Raw genomic sequence first — 21,013 nt, 5'->3', positions numbered from 1 at the left:
TCAGGAAGATGCACGGACTGTCCCAAGGTCTCACTGCTAGCGATGAGGAAGCCGGGAATCGGATCCAGCCCGACTGCAAAGCTTCAGGGTTCTCTATTGTTCAGTGTTACCTCTTTTGATGAGACGCAAGGCCACCCCTTTATAAAGGATCAGCACATAGCATCTTACAATGGCATTAAAATTTTCTTTTAATGTTTACTTAGTTTTGAGAGAGAGGCAGAATGCGAGCAGGGGAGGGGCAGAGAGAGAGGGAGACGCAGAATCCCAAGCAGGCTCCGGGCTCCGAGTTGTCAGCACAGAGCCCGACGTGGGGCTCGAACTCACGAACCGTGAGATCATGACCATGAGCCGAAGTCAGATGCTTAACCAACTGAGCCACCCAGGCACCCCAGTGGCATTTTTTTTTTTAAAGCAAAGAACAGCTAGACAGAGCTGGGTGTCTGAGAGGGAAGGAGGGAGGAGTGAAGAAAAATTAAGCTCAGCCACAAGGGTGGCACTTCCTGGTTCCCAAACTCCCATACCACCCAGCAAGTGAACCTGATGACAAAGTCTTCCAGACTCTACGGTGCAGAGTGGGGGGGATACTGGACCTTTGGCATATAGGACAGCCACTCCAGGATGGTGTACACGCCCTCGAAGTCATCTGGCACAGTGACGTGGGAGACGCCGTTGTAATGCATGATCTGCACGCCGCCCAGCTGGTTGTTGGAGGTGTAAACCTCTCTGCCCAGGACCTGCTTTGACATGGCAAGGTTAGCAAGGGCCCGCCCGGCTCAGGCCCCTTCCACCTGCTCGGAAGTCATCTCCCTCGGCGGTCCTCAACCCTGGCCGCCCGTGACAGTCACCCGGGAGTTTTCAAAACTCCCAATGCCCAGGCTGCATCCGGACCAATTACAGCAGAATCTTTTGAGGCTGGGACCCAGGCATCAGTACTTTTTCCTTAAACTTCTAGGTAGGTGGAACTCTGCGGCCCAATTTGAGGACCAGCGATCCAACCGATTACTTGGGTCTTCTCCAAGGTGAAACCCTACCGGGTATTTCTGATTTGGCAGGTTGGCGCCGAGGCCTGGGAATCTGCATTCGTAACAAGTTCCTGGGTGATGCTGCTGCTGGTTCCGGGACCAGACTTGCAGAACTTCAGTGGGATTTTATCAGACATTATCTTACCAAGGCTTTTACAGCAACGTGGGGTATGTTTTCATACAGTGAAAACAGAATCCCAAACCGCACGCTCACCAGGCATCATGGAGACGGAAGATGGGACGGAAAGACACCAAAATTTGAGTAGGAGCAAAATTACTTTTTTGGGGGGTGGTCTTTTTCCAATTTTCTACAATATATAATGCCACCTTAATAATTTGTAAAATTTAAACTGTCAGCACACAAGAGTTTTAGCACAAGAGCCTAACACTTAGAAAAAAATTGTTTTGGCTCCTGAGAGACCCAGATGAGTACAAACTGGAAAAACAGCTCCTAGCTCAGTTGGAATGACACTGGTTTCATACTGAGAAAAGTCCCCCATCGGGAGACAGTGGTTGTTAAAATGAGTCCTGGCCCCACACGCCCGCCCCCTACAGTCTCCTTTTCGGTCACCTTGTTGAGAGCGCTGGCTCCCGTCAGGATGATGTGCGAATTTTCCACCTGGATCACTCGCTGGCCCAGCCTCACCAAGTAGGCCCCGATCCCAAGGGCTCGGCAGGTCACCTGTGGAGACAGCAGCCCTTGGGAATTCCGGAGGCAGGTGTGGCCCGGGGTGGGAAAGCCCAGGAACCCACTGGGCACACGTGGAGGGTACAATTTGGCCACTGGCAGCCTGGCTGGTGACCAAATGGCACAGGCACAGGCCACTTCTTCGCGCTCACCTAACCTTGGCTTCCAGAAAGAATGTGGTTAATGAAGAAGAGTGTTGTGAGGATAGACAGCAGACACAGAATGTTCTGGTTGTTGCTTCACACAAGGCATAGCTTATATGTAGTTCTTCTGAGCCATGGTAGCCTCTCACACAGCCACAGGGCATCTGGGAGTGCGTGCAAAACTGGTGATATCTGACTAAGGTCTATACCAAGGCAAAGTGTTGTGCCAATGTCAATGTCCCGGGTTCGATAATGTGTTATGTAGGATACTGCCTTGGGGGAAGCTGGGTGAGGGGGACAGAGGACCTCTCTATACTGGCTTATAACTTCTGGTGAGTCAATCGTAAACTTTTTCAAAATTATATATATCTATATAGCTATCTATCTATATCTATCTATATATACATATATATAAATACATACACACATATATATGTCATCATATATAATTATATATATGATATATGTCATATATAATTATATATTACATCATCATATATAATTATATGATATGTGATATGTCATAATGTATATAAATGTTATATCATTATATGTATGTGTGATATGTGTTATCATGTAATTATATATTATATATGTCATATCATGTCATATATATGTCATATATCATGATGTCACCATCATAATGATATATATACATTATGACATATATCATATATATCATGTTGATATAAATGATATTATATATGATACATATAAAAATATGTACTTTGGAACATATAAAAATACATATCTTTTGTAGATATTAATATATATAGATTTTGAAACATATATGAAATATATGTAAATGAGATGCAGAACACAAGCCTAAGGAAGACACTCATGGCCACATTTTCCACCCTGGAAACTGAAGATCCAACACCAAATGTAAAGATAAGGTCTTAAACGACAATCTACCATGAAAGAGTAGTATTACCAGAAACAGCAAATATTTTTGAAAAGGCCAAGGGAGGGAAGGGGGAGATATTCATTCAGTACCAATTAAAACCAGACAAAAGTTCTTCTAAATACTCAGTACCTTTTAAATAAGAAGACATTGGACTGTGGTTCAAACACAACTATAAAAAGATACATTTTGAGATAATTGTTAAAACTGACCCCCGAACCAGGTTTCAAGGATATTGAAGAATTGCTGTTGATGTTGGTGTAAGAACAGTACCGTCATTTTGTAAAAAAGCATGGCGGGGGAAGGTCTTTAGCTAGTAAAGATCTGCATCGGAGCATCCACAGATGGAAAGACAGGGCCAGGGGCTTGCTTTAAAATATCCCCAAACAGGAGAGCAGAGGGGCCGGGGGGGGGCAGGACGAGCTGCTGGCTGACAATCACCGGAACTGCATGATGAACGCACGGGACGCTTACAAAGATTCCATAAGAGAAAGGCGAAAAGGAAAAGGAAGTATAATAGGAGGCTCACCAGACTGATGGTGACGATCTCTTCATAAGCTAGGGAGGACTCCCCTGCAATCATGCCCGAACCCTTGAGGTTCTCCACGCCCAGGCCACGGTCCTTCCCGATGATATCCGTGATGACATACCTTCACGAACCGAACATGGATTCAAGACCAAGCTCTAGCCCAGAAAAATTCAAGGCGGACGCACTTCCCCAGGACCCAGGGCAGGAGGGACGGACGAGCAAGGTGAGGGAACAGAAGGTGACAAAGCAGCCAGGGGTGAAAGGAAAGCAGAGGTCTAGGACCTTCACAGTTGGTCCTGAAGTTTCTAGAAGGGCAAGTACAACATCAGTAATTATCACCCTTCCAACCAAAGATGTCTGCCTTGCCCCCACCCTGCCTACCTCCAAAAACCATCTAGAATAGCGTTTGGTCTACAGAGAGATGGGGAAAGCCACTTAGTTCACAATCAATCAATCAACCAGTCAGTCAGTCAAAAGATTCTATGGCCACAGAAGTGTAAGCCACTAGACAGCCCAGCCCCTGTTAAAGATTCACAAGACACTGCAACCGTTAAAGGTTCTGAGAAGGTCTGCAGTAAAGATGCTTTTTAGATCTCCTTTAAATCCAGTGTTCCTCAACTTACTTGATTATGGAACTTTTTCTACACTACCCACCTCCCCCGCAAACATATCACCAACTAACATTCCAGAAAACCTAGCTGGGAAATTCTGATTTTGTCAACCTCACTAAAACAAAACAAAACAAAACAAAACACCTGCAAAATTCCCTGGAAAAGATAGCTGGTAGCCTTGAACCTTCTCACTGGAGCAGACTCCCGCCTTGCCTACACCTTACCAGCCTGCCAAATTGCTGCTGTGTCAGTCTGGCTAATCTGGGCATAAACATGAGCTGGCAGCTCCGGGGAACCCATCTAATTCTTCTTGCGTGATGTACTATTTTTATGAAAGCTGTGACTCATTTTGGGATGGCAAGGAAGGGCTCGCCCTGGAGAATTCCCCAGGTGTCTAAGTCGTCGGTGTCCAGAAAGCTCAGGGGTCCCCACTGTACAAACACCACCACCCCATTTGAAAACGTCACCCACAAGCCCAGAGGCAAAGAGAGGGATTGCCCATTAGCAGCTGAGGCGCGGCCAGAGGCAAAATGAAGGAGCTACCTGATAAATTACTTACCTGGACTCTCCCTCTTCCTCGATGTGTTTACAATGGACAGAGTTTAGGGAGCTGATTCTGGTGTAGTCTTGAGGCGTCAGGTACAGGTATTTAAATCCCTTAAAAACATATATACTCCAGTGAGGCTGTGAATTCAGCTCCCTGCACTCCACAGCCAATGTTTTCTATAAAAAACCACGACACTATAGGGGCGGAGGTTAATAACGAGTCAACAATGTGTTAACAGCCTAGTTAACATGTCTGATGTTAATACCATATTCATAACGGCTATAAACTGAAGGTCTGATCAGTGCTAAAAGCTTTCCACTCATCTTTACACACAACCGCACATTTTTCCTGCTCTGATCCAGTTCCTCAACGATCTTTTCATCGTTGCTCCCCTGAAGGGTCTCTTTTGTTCCCTTATTGCCAGCTCCCTCCACCAAATTTTATTATATAGTTTATGAACCATGCGTATGTATGCGTATGTATATATGTGTGTGTGTATGGATGTATGCATGCTTTTTACATGAAAAGAATAATTTTTGCCCCTCTGGCAGAGGCGGGATCACCCCCTTGAGAATGCATGCTTTGCCTGCAAAAAATAACTGTCCCCTGCAGTTCCCCATCACGAAATGCGTGCTTTTCTCTCATTCACTGCGCCTTTATCGTGGCTCGTGTCTCTACGTCTCCGAGATCATTTCTGAGAATTCTCTGAGGCCAGGGACTATGTCTCATTCACCTTTGTATCCTTCATGTACAGTGCATTCGTGCTCAGCCTATATTAGCTCAACGTTTACAAACTTGTCTTCATTATCGTTCCCCTAAGGTGCCTTTTTAGACATTTCTTCCTAATTGCCACCCCGTCTCATGAAATGTTAATACTGATCAACTTTATACGCCTTTTGTGTGCTGTTCGTATGTCTGTGCTTTGTACACAAAGACTGCGAAGATTTTTTCCGCCCCTCTTGTGGGCGCCATCACCCCCACCGGGTGGCCTCACACCGCCAGGCTGGCTTTGTGACGTACTTTGTGGGGGTCTCCTGGGTCCACCCAAGCCACCTGGAACATGTGCTTGATCTCCTCTGCAAGGCTGATACAGGCCCCGCTGTTGGCTGCGAGGTAGATTTTGGGGATACCCTCCGCCCGGGCCATCTCAGATGCACGCAGATACAAAAGGTCTTCTTCTAGGCCGAAGGACCCAATGCGGAAGGTGATGTCATTGCTGATGACGATCGCGTCCCGCCCTTCTGGATACTCTCGGGTCTTAAACCTCATCTTGAAGGCCACCATGCCCACCTGCCGAGGGGATGAACGCACAAGGAAAACGGTTTGTTTCTTCAGGGGGACATTTTTGGAAAGGGTGATTCCAGCCAGGGGCTGGGCTCTGCTGAATTCTTGCCTCATTTCCTCCAGGGAGGCGGTTCATCTCCACCAGCTGGCCCTGAGGGTCCAGCACGAGCTCGGTGTATGTCAGGATGTCTTTGGGGTACTTGTCCGCGGAGCCCCACAGTTTAAGGAGAGCCTGGGGACAGGGAAAGAAAGAGAAAACCCGAAGTCACCATTAGGGAGGCACATTTTCTAGTTCTCTCTTTCTTTAAAGCATCCACTCTTTAAAGCACGCACAGAAAAACCACACAGAATAATAAATACCCAAGCACCTACCTCGTGGTTCTGTCAAATCCTAATTTTTCCGTGGTTGCTTATGAATTTTTTTAAAGGAATAAGAAAAATGCAGTTGAGGCCCCTGGTGTAGCCCTCCCCAACCCGTCCCTCCAACCCCTCCCCAACCCCAGATAACCATCTGTCTTGAACTTAGCGTCTACTAGTCCCGTGCATGTTTTTATGCATTGTATATGCATCCATTTAAAACGTGCCGGGCGCCTGGCTGGCTCAGTGGGAAGAACACGTGACTCTTGATCTCGGGGTCATGAGTTCGAGCCCCACGTGAGGATCGAGAGTTGTGTGCTCTTGGCACCCCTGCGTGATTTTAAAATTTAAATAAATGGTCTGGCCCTGGACACATCCTTCTGCACCTTGCCCCATCGGCTCCCCCATAGGCGTGAGATATTTATCCATAATGAGAAATTTAACTCTGGTTCATTTTTTTCTACTTTTCAGTTTCCATGGTGTGAGTAGACCATAATTTACTTATCCATAGCCTTTTCTAAGGAACATTTAGGTTGCTTCCAATTCTACAGTATTAACAATAAGGCCGTAACGAGCATTCTGATGGTCTCGTCTTATAAACCTGGATGAGAGTCTCGCCAGGTAGGTACCGAGGAGCGGAATTGCTGGGTCACTGGGTTGGTGAAGCTTCAAGTTTGATCAATATTACCAAACTGCTCTCTCATTTTTTTATGTTTATTTTTAGTTTTGAGAGAAAGAGAGAGAGAGAGAGAGACAGAGCACAAGTGGGGGAGGGGCAGAGACAGAGAGGGAGACACAGAATTTGAAACAGGCTCCATCCAGGCTCTGAGCTGTCAGTGCAGAGCCCGACGCAGGACTCAAACTCACCAACGGTGAGATCATGACCTGAGCCGAAATCGGACACTTAACCGACTGGGCCACCCAGGCGCCCCGTGCTCTCTCATTTTTAAAGACCCTTTACAGGTCCAGTAAGAAGGCATAAGAATTCCTTTGTTCCATGCACTTGCCCATACTTGTTTTGTCAAATATTTTAACGTTCACCTGTCTGCTGGGTGTGAAATTATACTGCGGTATTAATCTGTTCTCTACTGATTATTAAGGAGAGCCTTTGAATGCACTTATCGACCATGGGAGTTTCTTTTTTGCCAATTTCCCCGTTTGTAATTCCCGTCCATATTTTTTATAGTTTTCCCTGTTTTTTTTTTTTTCTAACTGATTTATACGTGCTCTTTAGATAATCTGTTGTAATCCCTTGCTGGTAATAGGCATTGAAACATATTCTTCCAAACCGGGGCTCATCTTTCCTTTTTTGCATCAAGAACTTCAAAATTTTAATATAGTCAAGTTTATGGGTCTTTTCCTGTACAGCTTATGCTTTAAACTGACTCCCAAGTAGCTTTAATCCCCTTGAAATTTATTTCTGTGTGCTAGATAAGGTAGAAATCAAAATTTACTTTTTCCAGTTAGATAAATCCTCCTTTACCCATGCAGGATATGCGCCAAGATACCCAGCGGGTGTGTGAAACCCCAGACGGTACTGAACCCTATATATCCCTTTGTTTTTCTATACATATGATAAAGTTTAATTTATAAACAGGCACAGTAAAATTAATAATAAAAGAACAATTATAACAATACACTATAATAAAAGTTATGTGAACACAGTCTCTCTCTCTCTCTCTCTCTCCCCCAGAATGTCTTATTGTACTAAACTCACCCTTCTTCCTGTGATGACAGGAGATGATAACATGCCTACACGATGGGCTAAAGTGAGATGCCTGATGTAGGTACCGTGACACAGCGTTAGGCTAACACCGAACTTCTGACCACACGTCAGAAGGAGGAACCTCTGGTTCCAGACTGCCGTTGACCACAGGTAACTGAAACCGTGGAAAACGAAGCCACGGAGAAGCGGGAAATACTGTACCTTTCGGTGACGTTCACTCCCTTGATTCCCTATCCCACCTCTGCCTTCGGTCAAGGCTGTTTGTGAGTGGGTCTGATTTTAGGCTCTATGCTGTTCCACTGGTCTACTTGTCTGGCTCTATTGCAACAATACACCGAAATAAGTACTGCTACTTTAAAACGAGTGATGACGTTTGTTAAGACAAGTCCTCTTGCCTTTAGTTCTTTGTTTTTGCTATTCACAGCTTTTGCTTTTCCATACGAATTTTGCAGTTTCTCCAAAAAAAAACCCCTCTGGAATTACACTGAATTATTCATTTGGGCATGAATGTTGTCCATACTATTCTGTCTCTTTATCTAAAAGAAAGGGGATGGGGGCGCCTGGGTAGCTCAGTCAGTTAAGTGACCAACTTCGGCTCGGGTCACGATCTCGCCGTTTGTGAGTTCGAGCCCCGCATCGGGCGCTGTGCTGACAGCTCGGAGCCTGGAGCCTGCTTCTGATTCTGTGTCTCCCTCTTTCTCTGCCCCTCCCCTGCTCATGCTCTGTCTCTGCTTCCTTCAAAAGTAAATAAAAAAAATGTTACTGCACTGACAACGGTGAATGGATTCCATGAGGGTGGGATTTTATTTGCTGAGACCCATTTTCCTGTATTTTCCAATGAACACCTCAATCACCAGGAAAACACAACAAGACACTGTTTTTAAAAAGTAGACTAAAAGTTCCTTAAAGCTAGTGAGTGACCCCACCCTCTTCCTCAGGGTCGACCTGCCCATAGCATGGTGCCTGGAATGTGGCAGGCACAGACCTTCACAAATGAGCTCTTAATAAACAAGCTTTCAAAAGGCCAGGAGGAAACACACCGAAATTATTAAGCAATGTGTCTTTAGGACACGGAACCATGAGTCACTTTTTTCTTTTTTTCCACGCTCCTTTATTTTCCTAAGCTTCTGGATTACGTGACTTTCTAACATGCGGAGGAAAGTAGGTTCATTTTAGACAAGACGCTAGGAAGGCATTCCCAATACGGAGTTCTTTAGGCTGGGGTCTTCAGGAGAGTAACTAAGGACGGGGAGGGGTGTGGGGCGGGTGGAATCCCTGGGGGGACCCGGGGTGGTGCCCCGGGAAAGCCACAGGACTTGCCTGCCTGAACATCTCCGGGAAGTCGTACACGTAGGTGGTGCCCAGGGACTGGGCCTGGAATCGCTTGGCCTGAAGCAGATCCTTGGTGACGTAGGGAGTGTTGATCAGCATCCCGTGCTGGGGGCCCTGCTTGTTGCCAAAGGAGTGAAACATGATCTGGGAAGACAGAAAGAGAAACAGAGTGAAGGAGGGGACTCCCAGAGAGCCACGCTCCCGTCCAATTCACTCCCATCCTCCTCAACGAAAAGGCGGCGGAAAGAAGCAAAGGACATCACATCACATGACAAAGCGCACGCCCCAGAGAGGTAATCTTCTTTTCTCTGCCACTGTGGGCAACCAGCACGAGAAGGGACAGTGACAGGTATGGGAGCGTAGCTCCAAAAATGTAACTATCATAGGGCTTTACACACACGCAAAAACTGGTGAAATCTGAATAGAGTCCGCATTTGTGTTATCAGCACTGTACCAACGTCAACTGCCTGTCATGACAAGGTCCCATTGTTTACGTTGCTATCATTGGGGGAGGTCGGGTCAAGGGTGCTTGGGAACTCTCTGCAGTAATGGTTTCCCCTCTACTATTTTTCCAACCTCCTGACACTCTTTAATCGCTTAAAAAGTGATAGATGTAATGGAAGTCAATGGGATATTTGATTTGGTTTACAAAGATCTGTTCTAAAACACGGCTGGGGAAAATACCCATTTCCCTAAGTGAGCCAGCCTTATGGGAGCTGCACGACGGTGACCCACGGCCCTCCGCATCTTATCCCAAATATCAGTCCTCGAACGGATCAAACTTTGGATTGATTCTCCTTCGCAGAGGAATGAACTGGCATTCAGAAGCTGACACGTCTACCGTAAACTCAAAGCAGCCACCCCCATCCAGCAGATGGCCACCAAACATCATTTCAGTCTGTGTCTTGCTCTCTCGAGCGGACGGACCCCGACTGCACTTTGAGGTGGGGCTCTGCGGGCCCGCCCAGCCTTACGTTTCCAGATCTGGGGTCGGTGACTTCTTTGTAGAGGCTGATGTCCAGGTAGTAGCCCGATTCGTTGGTGATGAACAGGCGGATGGGAACAGCACTGCCGGCGGTGGTCTGGCGGATGTTGATCTTGACCTCGGCCTGCAGCACGCGGAGTTTCCACAGCCGGCTGCCGTAGCGCATAACCATGGAACGCACGGACTCCTCGATCTGCCGCCAAATCACAGCAATTCCACTCTCAGGCCCCAATCCAGGCACACTGGTAATACACAGGTCTAGCTATTTATAAATAGTTGTGATAACAACGGAACGATGAGGGACACTGAAGGCAAAACACCTGTGACACAGTACGGACCCAGAAATAGCCACGTGCTAAGTATATGAAGATCATGATCTCATTTCATCTCATAATTACTCCGAGAGGGCGGCATTTTTATGCCCCACTGACAGATGAGGAAACTGAGACTGGGAAGTAACAGAGCTAGTGTGCCCACATTATATCAATCTTTATCTGCACCGTGTAGCTCGAGCCTTTGCATTTTCTTTTCCTGGGAACTATGTGGGTTGATGGAGACGGGGCATCAGCACGGGCCCTCTGCACCCCACAGATGCCATGCTGATGTCCCAGGACTTCTTTCATCCCAGAATCACCAGCACCAACCCTGCCTGTTCATGAAGAACCAGCCACGGGAGAACGGGTCTCTATCCCCTTCCCTCCTATACACGGTCCCCAAGAGCCCAAGGAGCCAGGAACCAGGGACAAAATTTGGGGCATTCGCGTCATCCCAAGAGTGAAGCATGCTGCCCGGGAAAGGGTGAACATCAGAACAGGGATAACCCTAAGGGGGTGGCAAAAACATGGCTCTGGAACTTCATGGACAGGAGGTTGTCCACCTGCAGCCACAGGCCCAGGGAAAGTTGAACCCAGTGCCTCCCCAGAGGCGAGACCTTGAAGGGGTCCATGATGACGGTGGGCACGAAGTTCAGGAAGATGTGGTTGCAGTCAGTGCGCACGCTGGTGTTGTTGAACGCCACCTCCAGCTCATCCATGGCTTCCAGGAGCAGACGCTCACCCTCGTTCTGCAGGTACTCAAAGGAGGCTTCCTGCCAAAGCGGGAGGGACAGACGCTAAGGCAAGGGGCGCAGGGCTGGAAACGGGGCCTCAGACACACAAGGAGAGAGGAAACATTTCCCCTCCCCCGAAAAGTATGCCCAGCGAGTATACGCCGAGCCCTGCCTCTGAAGGTGAAGGCACGTCAAAGGCTGTCCAGCGTCCTGACCCTGCCTTCTATCTCCTGTAGTGTGATGCTCTGACCACTGGGGGCCTCCCTGACCCCGGAGGGACCGCCGCTTCCAGGGTTACCGATTCCGAGAGACAGTCAACGACTCACCCCAAAGTGAGTGCACTTTGCAAATGCAAACCAACCAGTTTTCAGAGCACACACCTCCTCTTCGGGGCTCTCGCGTTCCAAGTCACCGTCCACCTGCCCTAATCACCCCAGGCCCAGGTGCTGGACAACTAGAGACAGCCCCTCAGTTCCAGAACCTACTGAGATTATTCAAACAAGCCAAACCCAAGCCGGCCTACCCTGCCGCACATGATCCTTCCTGCAGAAACCACCACAAAGGTTCTTATCCACGTTTCCCCCTCCTCCCCGGCCTCTCGGCCGCCCCTGGTGCTTCCCCATGTGTGGCTCCCTGTGTAAGGTGTGCCCCCACTCTTGGGATCTGAGAGTGACAATCTTTTCAGTGGTAACTGCTTCCTGATCTATCAGCCTTACTGTACCTGAAAATAATAAGACCCCTGGAGGTAGCTAGTTGACTGAGGCAGCAAAAAACTGACATTAGCTTCACATCGATCAATAGAGGATTAGGAAAAAACAAAACAAAACAAAACCACACACACGGTACATCCAGGCAAAGACAGAGCATGAGGCATACTATCTTCATCAACACGGGAGATGAGGTCTACGAGGCCCTGACCAGTAAAAGAGCAACAGTATTCAAACGGTTGGTCCACCGGGAGCCCCCACCCACAACACTACACCTGCAACTCAGGTCATGATCTCACAGTTCCTTGAGTTTGAGTCCCGCGTCGGGCTCTGTGCTGACAGCTCAGAGCCTGGAGCCTGCTTCGGATTCTGTGTCTCCCTCTCTCTCTGCCCCTCCCCTGCTCACGCTCCCACGCTCTCACACTCTCTCTCTCTCAAAAATAAACATGAAAAAAAATTGTTAATCAAAAACCATACTTTCCAGTGTGATCTGAAAAGCTCGCAACAGAATCACAGGTGACTTTTCTGGCTGTGTTGGAAAATGATCACGCACTCAGTAGGCACACACAAGCAACTCCCTGAGTACGCCAGGACTCTGCTACCTGCTCAATTCCCTTCACGCGGACAGAGCGAAGGGAAGGCCGGCGCGCGAGGGACAGGTTCAGGGGGAGAAAGAAACACTCCACGACGCTTTACCTTCGTAATGAGGTCCGAGTGCCTGATGATGGCGCGGATGAAGAATCTGTGGTCTGTCACCTCCGCGCCTTCTTTCACTTTGGCGGCGCCCAGGTACAGGTGCATCTTGTGGTTGGCGCAGGGCACGGCGGTCAGATCGAAGCTGCGCATCCGGCTGAGCTCCAGCTGGAAGGCCAGGGCGGGTTCCAGGTGACGGTAAATGCGATCTTCTGCAAACTGCGGGCCGGCCAGAGAGCGGAGACGGACAGACACACAGACAGACGCTGAATTTGACACTGGGGCCGCACGCCTGCCTGCTGGGCGCCCTGTCCTGCAGACCCCTGATGTTGGTCAGTTTAGCACCCAGGGGATGTAGCCTTCACGGGGTCACCCGTGGGCAGCTCTAGGGCTCAAGAGACTCGGGGTTTGGGAAGGTCCAGACAAGAGCACGAGCACTGTAAGACCTGAGTGCCGGCACGAGCCTCTCAGCTCCCAGGTGGGCCTGCCCGGTCCCCAGCGCCTGCCAGCACGGCCTCTTCTCTGTCACAACACAGGGTACCTCTCAGGAAGTCACTAAAGGCTGGTTTCTCTGTGGAAACTGGTCCCCGAAAGGAAGCGACAGACACTGCTGGAGACCGAACTAGAGGAGAAGATGAAGACCCGAAAGAAAGGATGGGTCTTATGCAGAAATGGAAGGCTTTGGATAAATTAAACCACAACACGCCGAACAGGATGGAGTCCGGAGTTTGTGATGGGAATAAGCCTGCCTGTTCTAGAACAGGGATGAGCAAAAGCCTTTCTTAAAGGGCCAGAGAGGGAATATATGAGGCTGGTGGGCCACACGCTCGGTCAGAGCCACGTGATCTCTGCCACTGGCGCAAGAAAGCCACAGCAGAAAACAGGAGATCAGATGGGTGTGGCTGTGTTCCAGTCAAACTCCGTTTATAAAAACAGGCAGCCGGTCTGCAAGAACGTAAGAAAAAGAGGTTGGGAGAGCCATCTGAGGACAAAAGTGATCCAGATGAGGGAGAAACCAGAGTGAAGGCTGAAAGGGCGGGAAGCACGGGATCTCAGCTCCACAGAGAAACACAATCCCAGAGGAAGGCTGGAGTTTACACAAAAGTTACATGTCCGTTCTTTAAAACGGAGGTTACCTCAAGGACTGGGGACTATACTCTTCCCGAATATCAAAGATGCCAGGGAGGCAAGAACAGTATCACTGCTTTCTTTACATCATACCTCATCTCTTGCTCTGAATGTGAAAAACTTCGGAAATTCTTTCTGCAAAAGAAATCCATAGACGAGACAATGAAATCAAGTAAGACTCATACAAATACTTGTTTTGTGATTTTTTTAAAGCCATAACCCCATCTGTTTCCAGAATGAATCCTTTGAAAACCTTCTCTTTTCTAGTGATTGCTCTCTTCAACCCCCATCTACTAAGTAAACATCAAATCAACAGCACCGAGTCTTAAGGAATGTTAAAGACTCACACAGATGCACTGAGAATCACACTGACCTCTTGGGCAATCAGGAATGTGATTCTTCGGAGTCCATATTCCACAAGGATGTTTTTCTGCATTAAAAACCAAATATGTAATGGAATAGTATTTAGCCACAAAAAGAAATGAAGTACTGATACAAGTTCCCACATGGATGAACCTTGACAACATGATACTGAGTCAAAGACACCAGTCACAAAAGACCTCACATTGCATGATTCCATTTATATGAAACATCCAGAAATGGGCAGACACATAGAGACAGAAAGTAGATTAATGGTTGCCTAGGATGGGGAGGGTGTTTGGTTGAGGGAAAATGGGGAATGATTGCTAATAAGTTTTTTTGGTAGGTGGTGATGGCGAAAATGTTCTAAAATATATTTAGGGGTGCCTGGATGGCTCAGTCAGTTAAGAGTCTGACTCTTGATATCAGCTCAGGTTGTGATCTCACAGTCACAGGATCAAGCCCCATATCAGGCTCCATACCAGTCATGGAACCAGCTTAAGATTCTCTCTCTCCCTCTCTCTCTGTCCCGCCTCTCTCCCTCTCTCTCTCAAAATAAATAAACATTTAAAAAAAGTAAATAGTGGGGCGCCTGGGTGGCTCAAGTCAGTTAAGTATCTGACTTCAGCTTAGGTCATGATCTCATGGGCCATGGGTTCGGGCCCCACATCAGGCTCTGTGCTGACAGCTCAGAGCCTGGAGCCTGCTTTGGATTCTGTGTCTCCCTCTCTCTCTGCCACTCCCCCATTCGTGCTCTGTCTCTCTCCGCCTCTCAAAATGAATAAACGTTAAAAAAAATTTTTTTAATAATAAATAAATAGATAGAATAAAATATAATGATGGTTACACAACTGTACTAATATTCCAAAAAGCGCTGAATTGTACATATTCGATGGAGGAATAATGTAGTATGTGAATTATATTTAATAAAGCTGCTATATTAAAATATATATATATATGTATATATATATATATATATATATGTATATATATATATATATATATATATATATATATATATACATAGACATACAATTCTTTAACATATCATGAAATCTTTTTTTTTATGAAATCTTTAATAAAATTGAGGAGGGAGGTCACTGTTATATTAAAAAGAAAGACAAGTTGGGGTGCCTGGCTGCTGGCTCAGTCAGAAGAGCACGTGACTCATGATCTTGGAGTTGTGAGTTCTAGCCCCACGTTGGATATAAAGATTACTTCAAAATAAAAACTTTAAAGAAAAAAAGATAAGTTGAGTAAAGAAACAAAAAAAGTATACTTTTTGTATATGCAGTATGACTGCATTTACACAAAATTCCAGAATAGATGAAACTAATCCAAGCTGTTAAAACTCAGGCTAGTGGTCGGTTATCTCTGGCAAGGAGAAGCTGGGAACATTCATTTTTTCTATCTGAATGCTGGTTATATTTAGGAATTCACTATGAAAACTCACCAGGTTGTACATTTATGATTTGTACCCTTTTCTGTATGTTAAACTTCAATAGGAAGGCATCCAAGAAAAAGTACAAAACTGTTTTTAGTTAATCCCTAAATGAAATATTATTACATACAGTATTATATAAGGGGAAAGAAAAAACCCAAAAGACAAGGAAATACAGTTCTTGCTTAACTTGTCCATACGGTAAAGAAACTTATCCGGGGAGATGAGTTGTCTTAGCGCATTTCAGAAAGACGTAACTAGACAAACACAAAAGAATACTTAATGGGGGGTGCCTGGGTGGCTCAGTTGGTTAAGCGTCCAACTTTTGGTTTCAGCCCAGGTCACGATCTCACAGTTCATCGGTTTGAGCCCCAAATCGGGCTCCACACTGACAGTGCAGAACCTGCTTGGGATTCTCTCTCTCTCTGCTCCTCCCCTGCTCGTGCTCTCTCTCAAAATAAATAAACTTTAAAAAAAAAAAGAATACTTCATGGAACGTTGGTTGCAAAGAGAACAAGATAAACCACAAAACAAAGAGGATGTGAATGCGGCAAAACTAACCTGGTTAGGGGGAGCCTGAATCATTAGTTCTCAACTAAGGATGTGCATCAGTGTGTGCGTGGGAATGTATATGTATATTAATGTCTGTATGTGAGAATATGTATGTAGGTCTCTGCTTCATGTAAAAAAAAATTTAAATACTCTAGCAATATATTGGAAGGACATTAAAAGTCCTTCCTTTCCCCCAGGTATATATTGTAGCCCTCCTCTCTTTGGTATGTTACGTATAGACATACATATATCACTCACTGCCCATACTTTTCCCTCCACTCTGCCCTCTCCAGGCAAGAAACACCAATTATCGTGAGCATCATTTGATCTGGTTATAGGGTAGGGCTAACCGCAACCGCTCAAATGTTGCCTTATCAACGCCATGGGACGCCACGTGTAACTTGAGTAAGAACATCAGCTATGTCAAGAAGAAACCAGCCAAAGGGAAACACGTCAATATCTTCATCCCGGGGCTGGACTGTAGGGCTGTGGGTTTCATTTTAAAACCTGCTTTTCAGGGGCGCCTGGGTGGCTCAGCCTGTTAAGCATCCGACTTCAGTTCAGGTCATGATCTCACTGTCCATGAGTTTGAGCCCTGTGTCGGGCTCTGTGCCGACGGCTCAGGGTCTGGAGCCTGCTTCAGATTCGGTGTCTCCCTCACCCTCCGCCCCTTCCCCACTTGCCCTCTGTCTCTCTCAAAAATTAAAAAAAGTAATAAATTTTGAAAAAATTGAACAGTCGAAAAATAAATAAATAAAACCTACTTTTCAGATTTGTCCGCACCTTAAACATTTTGTACAATGAACGTCATTACATTTATTTTATTTTATTTATTTATTTGAGAGAGACAGAGATAGCACAATTGGAGGAGAGGCAGAAAGAGAGGGAGGGAGAGAGACCACCCCAAGCAAGCTCTGCGTTGCCAGCACAGAGATGGACACGAGTCTCAAACTCCTAAAACCGTGAGATATGACCTGAGCCGAAACCAAGAGTTGGACGCCTAGCTGACTGAGCCACCCAGGCGCCCCCTACATTTGTTGATTAATCAAGTAAAGACTAAGTAAATCACTGACAATAACGTCCCTAAGCTTCCATGGCGTTATCTGGGACTCAGCATCATTCATCCCCATCTTCTGCCTAGGAAGCCTCAGGTCCCCTGAGGGACACCGAGTCAGAGGAGGTAAAAAGTGTCCCTCCCACTTGGATACTATGGAGAACACAACAAATGTACAGGTAAATAGACTAAAAACCAACAACTAAAAATTTCCAAGTGGTCTGGAAGCTGGGACCAACTCAGAACTAACAGCCGGGCAGTGTGCCTGGGATTAATTTAGGAGTTCAGAAATCTCAGCATCCCATTTTACAGATGGGGAAACTAAGGAACAGAGAGGTAAAGTGACCTGCCCGAGGTCACACAGTGCCTTCCCACTGTTTCTACCACCTACGCTTGCCAAGCTGCTCCACATCTGTTCGCAGCTGAGGTCTCTGAGCATATATAATACAGCTGTCCCTACTGCCCGGATGAGAAAACATGCTCACAACTGCCACACGGTTATAAAAGCAAGTTCTTTGCATAGATGGTGGTCAGCATAAGTGACTATTTAAAGATTTGACTTTTCTGGGTTATTTCGACAAAAAGCATTCCCCCCCTAAACCCCAAACTATTTATCGAATGCCTCTGTGAAGTGGCATATATACACTGGCTCATTTCATCATTGCGCGGGCTAAGGAGTGTACAGGTAACCCTTGAACAACGTGGGGGTTAGGGGCACCGACCCCTGCACAGTCGATAATCCACGTACAACTTTCGACTCCCCGAGAACTTAATTATTAACAGCCTACTGTTGACCCGAAGCCTTACCTAGAACATCAACAGTCAGTTAACACGTATTCTGCATGTTATATGCGTTATATGCTATACTCTTACGATAAAGTAAGGCAACGAGAAGAAGCGTTGTTAAGAAAATCACAGGGAAGACAAAAATACATTCATAGCCCTAATCCGTGTAGGAAAAGATCTGCGAATGAGCGCACCCGCGCAGTTCAACCCACGTTGTTCAAACGTCCACTGCACATACTTCGCCTTTAGGTCGTTCCGACACCCGGGGAGGGAGAAACTCTGCCCCCACGTTACTGGGGGAGAAGCCAAGACGCTACCACGTTCGGCTACTTCTGCCCAAGGTTACGGGCTCCCAGGAGTAGCAGAGCTAGGATGGGAAGCCGGGTCTGTGGCTCTGAAGTGCATATCAGGACTCGGGCCCATGGGATGCCTTGCCACGGCAGCCCTTCCTTCCTGTCTCAGTGACTTGGGACCACAGGCACGGCCGGCGTACCTTGGACTGTACGAACGTCCGGAAAATCGGCACCAGCTCCTCATCTTCCAGGTGGTCCGCGTACTGGATGGCCACATTCAGGATGTGGATTGGCTCCTCTCTGAGGCTCTGGGGGAGAAAACAAGGGCAGGGGGCAGGAGGCCTCAGGGGTCCCAGGCGGCCCCCTCCTGGACAGGCTCCCTGCTCAGGAGACTTACCTTGTTCTCTTCTTCAGAGTACAAGGGGGCGCAGGCCTTCCTGAAGAGGGGGATTTCCCTGGGCACGTTGGCAAAGCAGGAGATGACTTCGTCGAAGTTTCTGGGGGTGTGGGGTGGAGAGGTAGGGCTGAGGGGCTGCCGGCTCCTTAAGGTCATAGGTCAAGATTTCACTCTGGCCAGATGGAAGGACTGGGTCCTTCCCCTTTCCCACCGACGGCTCTAGGAGCTCATCCAACTCCGCCCAGGGCTCACTGGGTTCCTGACCAGGCCCAAGACACCACTGATGGGGTATTTCCCCAAAGGGAAGAAGGGACCTATGTGATCTGAGATCGTGAATAAAAGAAAGGGTGTCCAGTGCTCTGGGGCATCAGTTGGGTTCCCCGTCACTGGCCGGGAGACCCTCATACCTCACTTCACCGAATCAACTAAGGCCATTGAGGAGTTACAGCAAGATAACCCAAGCACGAGGCACAGCACACGGGAACGGGTGGAAAGTAGGCAATGCTAATAGGACTGATCGCTGATGTTCACTGAGAATCCCACCTATCCCTTAGCTACACTTTAAATACGATATTTAATATACTCCATCTCATTTCATTTTCCTGGTGATCCCATGAAGTAGATCCTTCTCTTATCCCCACGATAAAGATGAGAAAACTAAGGCACAGGGAGGTTAAATAATTTGCTCAGAGTCTCACGGCGTGGAAACACATGGCCAGAATTTAAATATGGGCAGGCCACACAAACGAACAGGTGGGGGCCAGGAGAAGCTTGCCTGGCCCCTCTGCTCAACGTGTCTGGGAGACTGGGCCACTCTGGGTACCTTGTGAAGTCCTCAAATCTCCTGAAGGCAACCATGGCCCCCATCCGCTGACACAGTGGGGCAAAGCCGCTGTCCATGAAGAGCTCGGTGCTGTGCCTCAGCAGGTCGGGGTTGGTGACACTGATGGGCACGGCCATCCTGCAGGGGGACCAGAGGAGGGGACTGATGCAGCTGCTTGAAGACCTGGCCCCAAGAGTTAACTGCTCCTGCCCTGGAAGCTTCGATGAGCCAGACTAGCATTAAAGCCCTCCCACAGTGGGGCTTAAAATTGCACGTGGAAGGGACTGGGGTCTGGGGCTGAGGAGTCCTTGTTTTTTATGTTTATTTATTTTTGAGAGAGAGAGAGAGACAGACTGTGAGTGGGGGAGGGGCAGAGAGAGGGAGACACAGAATCCGAAGCAGGCTCCAGGCACTGAGCTGTCGGCACAGAGCCCGACGCGGGGCTCGAACTCACGAACCATGAGATCATGACCTGAGCCGAAGTCGGACGCTCAACCGACTGAACCACCCAGGCATGGGGCTGAGAAGTCTTCTCTGATTGCTCAGGACCTGGTACAGACTAAGCTCAACGAGCGAGGGAGGGAATGAATGAAGGAATGAATGAATGATGCAGACAGGCATGTGTGCAGACAAGTCCAGCCTCCCCGTGGTCCCAGGGAAATCCAGAACGGTGAACTCAGCCACAGAGCATGAACACTCTTAGTGCCAGCTTCTCCTGCACAGCCCAGCCCTAGGCGGCTGGTGAAAGGGCAGGCTTGGTTCTAGAGAGACACGCCAGGCTTCCGCTCTCCCAGTCCCTCCCTCTCCATCAAACCTGCTCTTGGGACAGGGGTCCGGAACCAAAACCGGCCCCGAGGCCAGCTGCCCGTGAGAGCTTAGCTGGCCACTGCCCCCAGGACTGGCAGCTCACCAGCAACAAACACAGACAGATCCCCTGGAGCCCTGGAATCAAGTGAAGAAGGGGTTACCAGAGGAGGTGCTGAAAAGAGGCCTGCTCTCCTGAAAAGGAGACCTCCTTGCAAGACTGGCCCTTGGCTGGTATCTGGGAACTTGGGGAGGGTTTCCACCATTCCCTGAATCATACGAGAGGCTCGCTGTGCTCCAAATGTTTGTGCCGTGTGGTTTATGCAGAACACCTGTCTTCCTTCTGGAGTCGGGGATTTCAGCAGAAATCCCCGTGTTCGGCAGAGGGTGTCTACACGACCAGCCCCCAGCGGAAACCCTGGGCGCTGGGTCTCTAACCAGCTGCCGGACCGCACTGCACACAGGCCATCACAACACGTTGCTGGGGGAACAGAGCGCATCCTATGGGGCTCCCTTGGGGAGGACTCCTGCACCAGGCATCCTGGGGACTTCACCCCCGTGACCCTCTTCCTTTTGGTGACGGTGCCCCACTTCGCGGACCTTCACTGCGACAAGTCACAGCCGTGAGCATGACCTATACGGAGCCCTATAAATCTTCCCAGCCACCTGTCGAATCTGGGGTGCTCCTGGAGACGCTGGACCCAGGTGGGACAGGGCCTCTGTGCCTTCCTGTCGGGTACCCCTGAAATCACTCCCCACCCCCTCCCCCAGGCTCCCTGCTCTTGGACAGCTAAATACA

General features: G+C 48.1%; 1 protein-coding gene across 3 annotated transcripts in view; it reads right to left on the bottom strand.

Annotated features, from left to right (window-relative positions):
* The window catches only part of ACACB (acetyl-CoA carboxylase beta), a 99,278-nt gene that overhangs the window by 11,046 nt on the left and 67,219 nt on the right, over positions 1–21,013 (bottom strand). For all 3 annotated transcript variants that reach the window (XM_042961550.1, XM_042961548.1, XM_042961549.1), the window contains exons 28-42: positions 19,411–19,548; positions 18,588–18,687; positions 18,391–18,498; positions 14,078–14,134; positions 13,798–13,839; positions 12,580–12,795; positions 11,060–11,215; positions 10,118–10,321; positions 9,132–9,287; positions 5,838–5,960; positions 5,465–5,734; positions 4,457–4,554; positions 3,287–3,407; positions 1,594–1,704; positions 591–734 (exon numbers count right to left, since the gene is read on the bottom strand). In XM_042961550.1, the coding sequence (XP_042817484.1) occupies positions 591–734; positions 1,594–1,704; positions 3,287–3,407; positions 4,457–4,554; positions 5,465–5,734; positions 5,838–5,960; positions 9,132–9,287; positions 10,118–10,321; positions 11,060–11,215; positions 12,580–12,795; positions 13,798–13,839; positions 14,078–14,134; positions 18,391–18,498; positions 18,588–18,687; positions 19,411–19,548 (2,044 nt within the window). The remainder of the gene's footprint in view (positions 1–590; positions 735–1,593; positions 1,705–3,286; positions 3,408–4,456; positions 4,555–5,464; positions 5,735–5,837; positions 5,961–9,131; positions 9,288–10,117; positions 10,322–11,059; positions 11,216–12,579; positions 12,796–13,797; positions 13,840–14,077; positions 14,135–18,390; positions 18,499–18,587; positions 18,688–19,410; positions 19,549–21,013) is intronic.

Source organism: Panthera tigris, chromosome D3 (assembly GCF_018350195.1).
Source record: "Panthera tigris isolate Pti1 chromosome D3, P.tigris_Pti1_mat1.1, whole genome shotgun sequence".
Taxonomy (NCBI): Eukaryota; Metazoa; Chordata; class Mammalia; order Carnivora; family Felidae; genus Panthera; species Panthera tigris.
This window is presented reverse-complemented; position numbering and strand designations above follow the sequence as displayed.